The 11,654-nt window shown below is 39.3% G+C and overlaps 1 protein-coding gene across 2 annotated transcripts in view; it reads left to right on the top strand.

Moving 5' to 3' along the window:
- Positions 1 to 11,654, top strand: part of ACTR2 (actin related protein 2) — a 43,697-nt gene that overhangs the window by 24,178 nt on the left and 7,865 nt on the right. For both annotated transcript variants that reach the window (XM_084823646.1, XM_084823637.1), the window contains 5 exons: positions 2,411 to 2,483; positions 4,166 to 4,302; positions 6,550 to 6,699; positions 9,323 to 9,468; positions 9,834 to 9,966. In XM_084823646.1, coding sequence (XP_084679772.1) covers positions 2,411 to 2,483; positions 4,166 to 4,302; positions 6,550 to 6,699; positions 9,323 to 9,468; positions 9,834 to 9,966 — 639 coding nt within the window. The remainder of the gene's footprint in view (positions 1 to 2,410; positions 2,484 to 4,165; positions 4,303 to 6,549; positions 6,700 to 9,322; positions 9,469 to 9,833; positions 9,967 to 11,654) is intronic.

The following is an 11,654-nucleotide window of genomic DNA, read 5'->3' on the forward strand; positions in this document are numbered from 1 at the left end:
ATAAGTCATGGCAATGCTTTCCACCTAGGGATGGCCTTTGACAATGGGGTGGGATAATTAAATGTAAACTAGATATTATAAGGAGCTGCCATGTTTTTAGTTTGCAACTTGCACTAATTGAGACAATTGCACTTTTTCTTTCGACTTTCCTTCTCATAACCCCAGCCTTGATGCTTCTTAAGTAGTGTGTCACTTCCAGCCCCTGGCTGTCCTCTCATGACATTTCCAGTGACGATCAAGCAGAACTGTCAATGTTGACATGAGGATGTTCATTTTAATAGAGGTTAATAGGAAAAACAGTTCATATTGCCTCTAGGGTTAATTTATTATCCAATATTCATTTCTAAAAATAGAACTTAATTTGGTGATTATATATCCAAGAGCCTAAGATATAAGAATCCATTTTAGTAACTAGAATATTCCTCTGAGTCATACTTTCAGAGCTACAATTTACCAATTGCTTCTGCACTGCAGAAGGTGTTTTGTCTCTGGCATTAGACAACTTTAATGTAAAACCTGCATTGGATTATTTTACATAGACTTCCTGAGTTTAAAAGCAAAACTCTGAAATTCTTGTAGTCTGTTATGCTAGAAGTTAATGAGTAATTCTGTTAAATTAGTTTAAAAGCAAAACTCTGAAATTCTTGTAGTCTGTTATGCTAGAAGTTAATGAGTAATTGTTAAATTCAGCCTTTTTAAAACACCGCCCTAGGTAACAGAAATCAAATCAGCTTGATTCATATGAAACACACTATCTTCTCAACACTGTTCATTGGAAATAGTTAATGCTGGAACATTTCACATTTAGACTGCTCCACAGCTTCCAAAGTTTGTAGCCAAACTGTTCAGCGGTGGAGTTAATGTTTCCTTTACCACCTACCTTTAACTAAGAGTTTTCCTTGGTGCCAGAGTGGTACTGCTACCTACAGTCTTCCCTTTCCTTCATTCTTCAAGTCTTGAAGAAACTATACAAGCTTCATTCCAAAGTCAAATGTCAATACTGAAGCATTTATTTATTTTTTAATCCCATCTTTTTACTAAAATTATTTTCTAGGTAACTTGAAAATTAATCCTAAACTGAAAAACATAAGTCATAAAATCCCTAACATTTATCATAAAATCCTAACATTTCTCAAAAGCGGTAGTTGGTTCTTCTAAACCATTCTTCATTTATGCCATGCAAAAGAACTCACACAACCATGCAGAAGAGGCCCCAGAAAGCTGCATAACCCTATAGTTCAGAGCATTGTGTATGTTTGAGACTCCTGTTCCCTGGAGTGCTAAAACTCATGGATCCTTTTAAAAATTTATATCCCACCTTTTAAGGCAAAATGCTCACTCAGCATGGCTTACAACATCTTAGATTAAAAACAATAACAAAACAATAGAAATATAATAAAGCAATAAGCCAATTACAATAAAAATAGAATAAAAAATGAGGCAGAAGAAAAGTAACTAAAAAATATCCAGCAATATAGTACAATTTTCAATGCCCACTTAAAAACAGGCAATGATGAGGCCAGCTAAACCTGTTGAGGAAGGTTTTCTGTTCTGTTTGCTCTCAAAGGCCCCACTTGCTTGCATTGTAAGATTTAAGACAGTTTAAATCCTCCTGCAAAGTTTGATATTTGTCAGGGTAGAAACTGAGCCAATAGAACCCCAGAGCAGTTCTGATTCTGAGGAGGATGAGCAATCCGTGGGAGAGGAGCCAGCTCATCCCTCACAGGCACAGCAGCTGGCAGAGATTCCTCCTGCTGGCATTCCTGAGATAGATAGTGACCCTGGTGGTGAGCAAGTGCGGGAAGGGGGCTTGCTAGATGCTCGACGCAGACGCAGAGAGCGACGAGTGATGGAGGGCGCGGAAAGGAGGCATCGCACCCGTTTGGCGCACAAGCAATGGCCGCGTCCGTGGACCCAAGGGAAAGAGGGAGGATCTCTCCCTAGCCCATAAGTTCAGGGTCTTCACGTGATTCTCCTTCAAACAGGGACCAACTTCTCACCCGGAGCATAGGCTACTCTGCTGTTCATTGCTTAGTCGCTGGTGATTAGCATCTGAAAGAGTAATTAAGTTGTAAAAGGATTAAAGCGTTGAAAAGAATCCTTTCGTCTGTGTCTTGAGTTGGCTATTGGACTGTACTGAAAGAGGCCGCTAGGGCGCTCCTGACAATATTAATGCTAAGAAATAATAGGTGGTACCTTTCAACATTGCACTTTTAAGATAAAAATATAAACTGTTCTGTGTTACTTTTTGGAAACGGGGAAACGTACAGGAATATCCTTGTGTCTTATGAACCAGACTTCTTAGCAAGCACAGAAAGAAAAGTCAGGAAATAGTGTTGTCATACACAGATCATAGTGATGAAACTTAGTGCAATGCATTTCTGCAAATGAGACACATTTTATTTTCCAGGTAATGTTTGAAACATATCAGTTTTCTGGGGTCTATGTAGCTATTCAAGCAGTCCTCACTCTATATGCACAAGGTAAGTGCAAATAATACTTTGAATTACATATACCATTAAAGACCCTTAGGTTTGGGAGGCATGAGCAGGAGAAATCTGCCTCTGGTGTGCTCCTCACTTCTCCTTTCAGTTAACTTGCCCTATCTATAGGTTGTTAGCATAATGTCTGAACACGGACATTGGGTTGTTTAGGGGTTAACCAAGCAATAAATCATAGGTTAACTCTGGGTTGTTTAACCGTTAAACAATCTAGAGTGTCTGGGTTCAGATGCCACGCTAACAACCTATGAACAGAGCAACTGTTAATTGAAAGCAGGAGCACACCAGAGGCATCGCACTCACTCTCCCATGCCTGGCAATTTGTGGGCTAATTAACCAAGGATATAGTGTATGATGTGTGAATTCGGTCAGTCATTCAAAGGCTCCAAAGCTTTCTCAACTGGCTGCTTCATTTCCTGGGACTACAGGAAGATGCCTTCACCTCTGTAACCAGAACAGAATAGAATGTGTATTTGATGTATATCTGATACAGATGGAACCATGATGAGTGCATGTTTGATGGAAGTTGTAAAAGAAGCCAGCTTAACCCTATAATGATGAGTTTGCATTATATTTTAAATTTAAGTGCTGGCTCAGAAATGGTTGGTGTCCATTTTCTCCAGTGTCAGCTGTGATGCTTTTGTTTCTTTAAAGGAGAGAACCCCAAACAACCTGGATCAGGAAAGGGCTCATAAAAGAAAGGAAGACTGTAATAGATGACACTAGGATTGAGCTGACATATTTATGGTGTTTATCTTCGGAATCTGCCAAAACCTCTCCTATAATAACGTGAATAGTAAGAATTTCTAGGCTGCAATGTAGGAGACTTGAGGTGTTCTGGTAACTTGCTTTCTGTTTTGAGGAGGGAGAAATACACTGTGACTTGATTATGTATTTCATAACAAAGGTCTGGATTTTAGACTCTTAACAATGATCCAGATGCTTCTGTGGTCTATGACTCTGATGCTAATTGAAGGCAGAACTGCAGCTTTCTATCCATTTGATCTGAAACTTATTGGCATAGGAAGTTGTACAAGATAAATTATGGGACTGAATAAATTTATGGAGTATGGGGGCTTTATGGCCTATTAATGAAGATGGTTTGGGAATTCAGCCTAGTTCTCAAATATCCCGAAATATTTAACTGCTAGAAGATGGAAGTCACTGAACTTTTTGGTTTGTATATATTGCTTGTAGCCTTTTTCTTATATTTTTGTGTGGGACCAATTCAAAAAATTGATGGAAGGGGGACAGTCAGAGCAAACAGGAGGGAACTTTTCATGCAGGCGCACCTCTCTGTCCCCTCTGTCTCTCCCAGTGTTTCCTCATTCCAATCCAACTAATAGAGATTGTGCATGGAATCAGCCTCCTGTACTTTTCTAGATCACCATCTAGCCTAAACCATCTAAGTAGGAGTAGAACCACTGAAATACAGTGCCCCAATAATGTACCCAGATAGAATACTATGGTTGATGGTATCAAAAGCCACTAAAAGTTCCAGGAGAATTAACAGAGTCGCAGGGTCACACTCCCCCTGTCATTCTCCCAGCATAGGTCATCAATCAGAGCAGCCAAGGCAGTTTTGGTTCCATAACCAGGCCTGAAACCAGACTGAAAGGGATCCAGACTGAAATGGTCTCATGTGCTTTATTATTTTTTCTCAGGTTTACTGACAGGTGTTGTTGTGGATTCTGGAGATGGTGTTACTCACATCTGTCCAGTCTATGAAGGCTTCTCTCTTCCTCATCTCACCAGGAGGCTAGATATTGCTGGTAGAGATATTACCAGATACCTCATCAAGGTAAGTTAGACACTTTAAATCTGAGAAGGTGTTATATTGCCCATTCTTCTATCATTTGAGCTCTCTTTTTTTAGTTGTACAATAGAATAGAAATCCAGCCAATGGGATATTTCTAACAAAACAATATTCTCCATAGAGCTAGGGTATTAAGTACCCTTTCCAAAATACCTGAGGGCAGGGATTGAATTGCCTCAGGGTTTGCCTCAGACTTTCTGAATTGCAGCCTCTCCTGCAACTCATATTTGCTACCAAAATGCACTTAACAGCCTACGGGGTTCATAGAAATGCTTGCACAACAATACAGTGTATATTCAGTATTCTTTGTTAAACTTTGTTTAAACTTAAACTTTAAGAAATGGAAATACTGTAAGATTATACTGTAACGCATTGCTTAGGTTGGCTTAAAGAAACTGACTTTCTACGTCCAAAACAGACTACCTATGTGACTTTCCTCCAGGAATGTGCTTCTAATTCAATATTGCTCACCGTACTGATAAATACAATGGCTTATGGATGGTCAACACATGGACCTAGTTCTCACGATCACCACAGCCCATGTGGTACATGCTGGCAACCATTCTGAATACTGAACTCCCCAGTGGGGGGTTGCAGTGGTTTGTCGTATTGTCCGAAGCCAGGCAGCAGGAGTTGTTTGAAGATTAAGTAATCCTGCAACAGACCATGGGTTATCTGAGTGTTGTTTAACCCTCAAAACAGCCCCTGCCGGCCAGGTTTGGACAACATGACAAACCATGGCAACCCCACTGGGTGTCGAATATTCAAACTGGCCACCAGCGTACACCACAACCCACTGTGGCTGTGGTGATTGTGCGAACCAGCCCATGGTCATGAACTAGCCCTGGAGGGCATTTATTTTTTTTGTATCTTAATATCAGTTTGAGCTTACATTTCGAGACTGACTAGTTTAGTGGGACCTTGGTAGGCACTAGAGTAAACCTCTCCAGTTCTTTTGATCTACCTTGAAGCCTAAAGACTTTGCATGACTATCAAGAAGTCCTTGAGACAGGGTATCCACTGTAGTTCTGCTGAGAAATGTTAATATTGTAAATATGCTTTGCCTTTCCAGCAAAATCTTAAGAATAACATCTTCTGCCTTTGTTTTTTTTAGTATTGTGAGGATAGTAACTTGTTTTCAGAATGCAGCAGCGGGATTCCATTGCTAGTAGCAGATATTCTGAACTTGGAACATATTCTTAGGTCATAACTATAGAATAGCAACAGTACATGTATGGCTCCGTGTTGTCATACAGATACATTGAAACAGCGCTGCAGAACCTGGAGCCAATTACGGTGTTATGTTTAGTGTTATTTTCTGTATAGATGTGTTCAAACTGTAACGTCCCCAGCGTGAAGAGTGCATACCTGTCCCTGAATATTTTTAAAATACTCAGGCAGCATCTAGGAAAGGATCAGGTCTTTGTTTCCAATTACGAAGTACACATGAAGCAATTTATTGCAATATTAAGAAGGTAATGCAAGATATAAATAAAAAATCACAATGCAAAATTATGTAGTAGCTGTGGAGAATTGAAATGAAATCACAACTTCACTTAAAATGCCTGCATGAATAAAGATGTTTTAACAGCATGGATAAAATAAAGCTATAAGATGGCCTGATGGAGGCTATTCCTAAAAAGTGGTATCACTGTAGACAAAAGCCCTTCCCTGGACACCACTAGGTATTGCTTCTTGAATAGAAGGCACCTGGAGCAAGGCCTCCCTGAAAGATCTTAAGGATCAGGGGAGTCATATGGGAGAAAACATTCCTTGTAACACACTTGACTTAATCCCATTAGGACTTTAAAGGCAATAAACATCTTAAAACTGGGTCTGGAAACATACTAGCAAGTGAGAGTAGATTTTAATATGTTCTGTCCTTAATAAAATTGCAGAATTCTGTGCGTTGTCTTTAAGAAAAGGCCTACATAGGGCACAATTCAGTTTTTTAAAACTGTAAATGGACATCTGTGTGTTCCCTTGAAGCTTGATGAGCTCTTATACATCTTGTACTTGATCTCCATATCTGTACCAGAGTTTAAAATATAAAGTGAGGATCAGCCCTCAGTCAGACAAACAAGATACACTTTTGGACTACTGTCATAACAGATGAAATTTCTGCACTTACCAATCTGTCTATTAGAAGCCTGCATTCCTTTAAAAAGTCATGTGCAGAAAGTAGTATAGTTATTTTCAAATATGCCACTAATTAACTTATTTTAATATCAGCTGCTTTTACTGCGAGGCTATGCCTTCAACCATTCTGCTGATTTTGAGACTGTTCGTATGATTAAAGAAAAGCTCTGCTATGTGGGCTACAATATTGAACAGGAGCAGAAACTGGCCTTGGAAACTACTGTTCTGGTTGAGTCCTACACGGTGAGTATGTCTAAAAGTATGCAGTGGCAATCTTAAGTTATAAGACTTTAGGCACTAATTCAAATGCTGATTTGAATGAAACTTGTTACTAAGTGTTGATCAAATTGGCTGCATTGGTTGAAATTCTGTTGTGACCAATGTAAATATGCTCCACTAAATTTTACAAGGCTTAATAGATAGTTTATCTGAAGATAGTGAGTAACTACGTTACTACTTGATAATCTGCTTAACTAATTCCCTTTGCACATGAACTACCAGTCGTACAACTTATGATTTGCGTAGAGAGAGTAAGAAGCAGATGTTTCCAAGGAGTGGTCATCTGCCCTGCCATTTATCCCTTTTGCAACTTCTTGCTGCAGAGTATTGTGTATTGTTTTTTTGTTAACTCTTGTAAAACACCTTGGGGGCCTTATCATCCCAAGATGTGGCATAAAAAAATTTAAGTTAAGAGCCAGAAGAGAGGAGGAACATAAAGGGTACATATACAACGGCTATAATGCTGCACTTGGGAAGACACAGTCACAGTAGCAGCGAATCTTGCATCAGCTCCGTTGGCCAAATGTTAGAGAAAAAGCCACAAACCACGCACTATGATAGCAATCAGTGTGACTTCAAAGACCAGCCCAGATTCCTAGAGTGGAACTGTGTTGGTGGGAAAAGGGTGGGGGTAGGGGGCATGGGTGTTGGTAATAGATTTCTTTGTCATTTATTTCATTTAATTTATTATATGGCACCCTATAACAAAGTTCTCAGGGCAGCTGCCCCCCTCCCAATAGTGTCTTGTGACAAAGTAGTCACAACTCTCTTAATCATTATATTGTAGCATCACTGAGTAGTCTGTCTATAGAGAGAAGGTGCTGGGCTACCTGCTTTGTGGGGTCAGAGATTATAGGATCATAGAATCATAGGGTTGGAAGCAGCCTACGAGACCATCGAGTCCAACCCCCTGCTCAGTGCAGGAAGCCTGATTCCATGAGGTCTCCCATCCAAGTACTAACCAGGGCTGACCCTGCTTAGCTTCTGAGATCAGATGAGATTGGGTGTGTATCAAAATTAAGAGGGGATAGTCATGTTAGTCTGTTTCAGCAAAAGCAACAGACTCACATGGCACCTTAAATACTAACACATTTATTATGGCAAAAGCTTTTGTGGACTGGAGTCCACTTCATCAGATGCATGAAGTGTTACGCTGAGTTATAGGTGTGTGTATATACACATATAGTTGGGGCGGGGCAATTATAAGCAATGAGGTTTGAAAGTGCAGGGAGTATAGCCAATGATTATTACTTTATTAACAATGGCCATTCCACAAACATTTGTTGATCGATAACACAGCTGGTTAACAGATGTAGTATGATATAAAGAGAGCGAAAAAACCTTTGTCCCTGTTCAAACTGCAGGAGGTAGAGCTGAATCTCTTGACTTACAGAGTTTGTTCTATGTAAAACAGCCTGTTTGTTCTATGTAAAATACAGAAGGACTGTAGTTCAGCTATTTTGTGTTGCATTTTCTCTTTAAAACAGCTACTTGCTAGCAACAACAGTCCATGTAACAGAGATACAGACACAGGAATCAGACCCTGTGACAGGTCCCGATGCCAACTCTGTCCTATGTCTACTCTGGCAACACTGTTACAGGACCTAATAATGTTGTTCACAACATCAAGGGTTCGTACACCTGCTCATCTTCCAGTGTGATATATGCCATATTTTGCCAGCAATGTCCTTCTGTATTTTACATAGAACAAACAGGCCAGTCTCTATGCAAAATAATAAATAGATACAAATCTGACATCAGAAATTTTAGTATTCAAAAAACAGTGAGGGAACATTTCAACTTCCCAGGATGCTCTGTCACTAAACTTAAATTGGCCATTCATGAACAAAGGAACTTCAAAGACTGATTGTAACATGAAACAGCTGGACTATAGTTCATCAAGAGGTTCAACTCTTGCTCCTTTTTGGCTACGCAGAGACAAAATGTATTTTTATCTCACTACGTGTGTTAATGAGTTCACCAATGCAGGGATGTCTGTGTTATCACCAAACAACTGTTCTATAAATGGCCAGTGTTAATAAGGTAACTATCTCTGTCTGTACTTGCTGCATTTCACTTCCCTCTGACCTTAGTGTTTACAATCACACCACCATCACCACCATGTGTATATATACTTCTAACTTGGCAGAACACTCTATGTATCTGAGGGAGTGGACTCCAGTTCATGAAAGATTATGCCATAATAATTTGTTAGTCTTTATGGTGTTTCAGTGCTCTGTTTTTTTAAAATAAATCAAAATTAAGATACTTGGATAGAAGGAAGCTGACATGTAGTACACGTATGATCCAAAGCACCCAGATTATAAAAGTAGAGTCTGAAGACAGAGACATTCTTAAGGGAGAGGCATTTTTATTGCTTACTCAGAATGTAGAATATGACATTATAATAGAACCCAGCTCTGCAGGAGAGAGAGCGCCAAGGAGCAAAGTTTGAGTAAGGAAATTTTCCCCATCACACACTTAAACCAGCCTTGGACTGCTGGAGAGTGGGTTTTCCAGTGATAACAGGGATGTATCAGAATGCTATCTGTATTTTACTAGTAACTTTAAACATTCTACTCCATAGCTCCCAGATGGAAGAATTATTAAAGTTGGTGGTGAACGGTTTGAGGCACCAGAAGCTCTGTTCCAGCCTCACTTGATCAACGTGGAAGGAGTTGGTGTTGCTGAGCTTCTGTTCAACACCATACAAGCTGCTGATATTGACACCAGGTAGGAGCCACAAATCTACAGTTCTTAGTCTGGGTAAAGATAGAAGACTGGATGGGAGGAGACAGTTCCTGACTTTGTATCTGTACATGTGTTTAAGGAGGGGGGAGTCTTTGAAAAGACAGTTAAAGTTCAAGGACTAGAAGAAAATGGCAATCAGTCATGCATGCAGTATTGACTATTGCTACAGAGAGAGAATACTGAATGTGGGGAGGGTATGGCTATTCTAGCCTTTGTTTAGGGTTTTATTATTGCCTATTTACTGGTGGATTCTGTTACCCTTTATGGAAGTAAAAGTGTGTCTTTATACATGAGTTGCTGCGAAGATGCGAATTGTTTACGCTATAAGGAGTGTGTTGCATCTTTAGGTCTGAGTTCTATAAGCACATTGTGTTATCTGGAGGTTCCACTATGTACCCTGGGCTGCCATCACGACTGGAACGTGAACTTAAACAGCTTTACCTGGAACGGGTCCTAAAAGGTGATGTGGAAAAACTTTCAGTAAGTACTCATCCCTCAAATGATTCTTTCTGAATTAGGTCATATGCAGCAGTGTCACTAGGGGGAGCAAACTGGCCAACGGTATAGTGAGGCTGTCTTGATTAAATTTGTGAACTTTGAATAACCAGCCTTGAATAGCAATTATTACAGTTGTTGTCTGCCTTGAGTTATGCTAGGTTTTGATATAAATGTATTGAAGATCTCTCTAGTGTGACCTGTTCAGAGGCAGCTACTCTATTAGAACCTCAGAGGAGCTGCGTTATTCTCAGGTTCCGAAACATATTTTCCTGAAGCTCATAGATGCTCATCCTGAAATGTCGTCCTTTAAAACCATGCTTTAACCTACTGATAGTCATCATTCCCTCTTAGACTATGGAACAATGTTGCATCTTATTGACGGATCAGAATAGGAATTCTGTTTTATTCTGTGAACCACCCAGAGAGCTTCAGCTGTTGGGTGGTATAGAAACCTAATAAATAAATAAAATGCAGTAATTGTGTTACTGTCTTCTTTTTTAGAGGAAGCTCTTCGTTGTCTTACTCTTATTAAACACTTATTAAATGTTTATATTTGTACAGATCTGTTCCAAAAATACCAAACACTTTATTGTCTAAGTCATTTGTGGATTGACTTCAGGCTTGTGGGATCTACTTTGATTTCTTTACTAGGATCCTAAAGTCCACTAACTGGAGCCAGGTGCAAAATAGTTGCTGAGGAGGGGTGGAATCAATTATCTGCTGCCCTCCATGAGCCATAAACTAGCATAAACTGAATTTAGAGGAGAAATCTACACTTTAATTACATCAGTAATTCTAACAACCTCATTTGAGAAGGAAGAGGTTATTCTTAAAAAGCAGGTGGGGGTGTGTTTCAGAACCCCTTGCTGACCTACTGCAAATCAGCATTCTACCTGTAGGGCCTGATCTACCTTTTGCCCAGCCCTGGTCTAAATCTTCGAGCTACATGGTTTAATCAAGTAACCAAATTGGTTAGATTAATCAGTTTAAAAGATCTAAGCAACTAAAGTCCCCTTAATTGTTTGAGCAACACCTTTGAAAAATAGAAGTCTATGTGACATACATCACCTTAAGAGACTTAAACACAAGAGGAATACCTGTTTAAGAGGATGCCTGCTGTGTGCATCATCTAAAACAAAATATTCTTCAGAAATATTGTGTGTACTTGTATGCAAATATAAGCAGATTAATTGAAAATTGCTTTAATTTGGTTGCAGCTTTAAATCTTTTGGGCAACATCCAGTTGTGTCCATTGCTGAGAGAACACCATCCACCAGAGCAACAGATTCTCCCCCTGCAACTCACATGCTTCCAAATTGTTCTGGGGGTTCCTCTTGTGTGACATTGAATGTAGCCCTTTATCCCCAAGAGAAGACCATAATATAATATAATATAATATAATATAATATAATATAATCTTCCCAGAATACAATGGATTACCACTTCTAGGACTGAAAGTAACCTATATACTAACATTTGGATATTCTAATATTTATTTCCAGTACTTTTGTTTGTTGTGTGGCTTATATCATAAGTAATTAAGCCTTCCACATTATACTCCCTCTGTTAAGCGAATATACATATCAAGAGGTCAGAGTGATCAGAAATATGCCTCTTTCTATCAGTGTCCACAACTATATGATTTTGTAAATGTTCTTAGATTGCAACAT

The sequence above is a fragment of the Heloderma suspectum genome, chromosome 1 (assembly GCF_057233095.1).
Source record: "Heloderma suspectum isolate Gila_16-S chromosome 1, 16-S_ref, whole genome shotgun sequence".
Lineage (NCBI taxonomy): Eukaryota > Metazoa > Chordata > Lepidosauria > Squamata > Helodermatidae > Heloderma > Heloderma suspectum.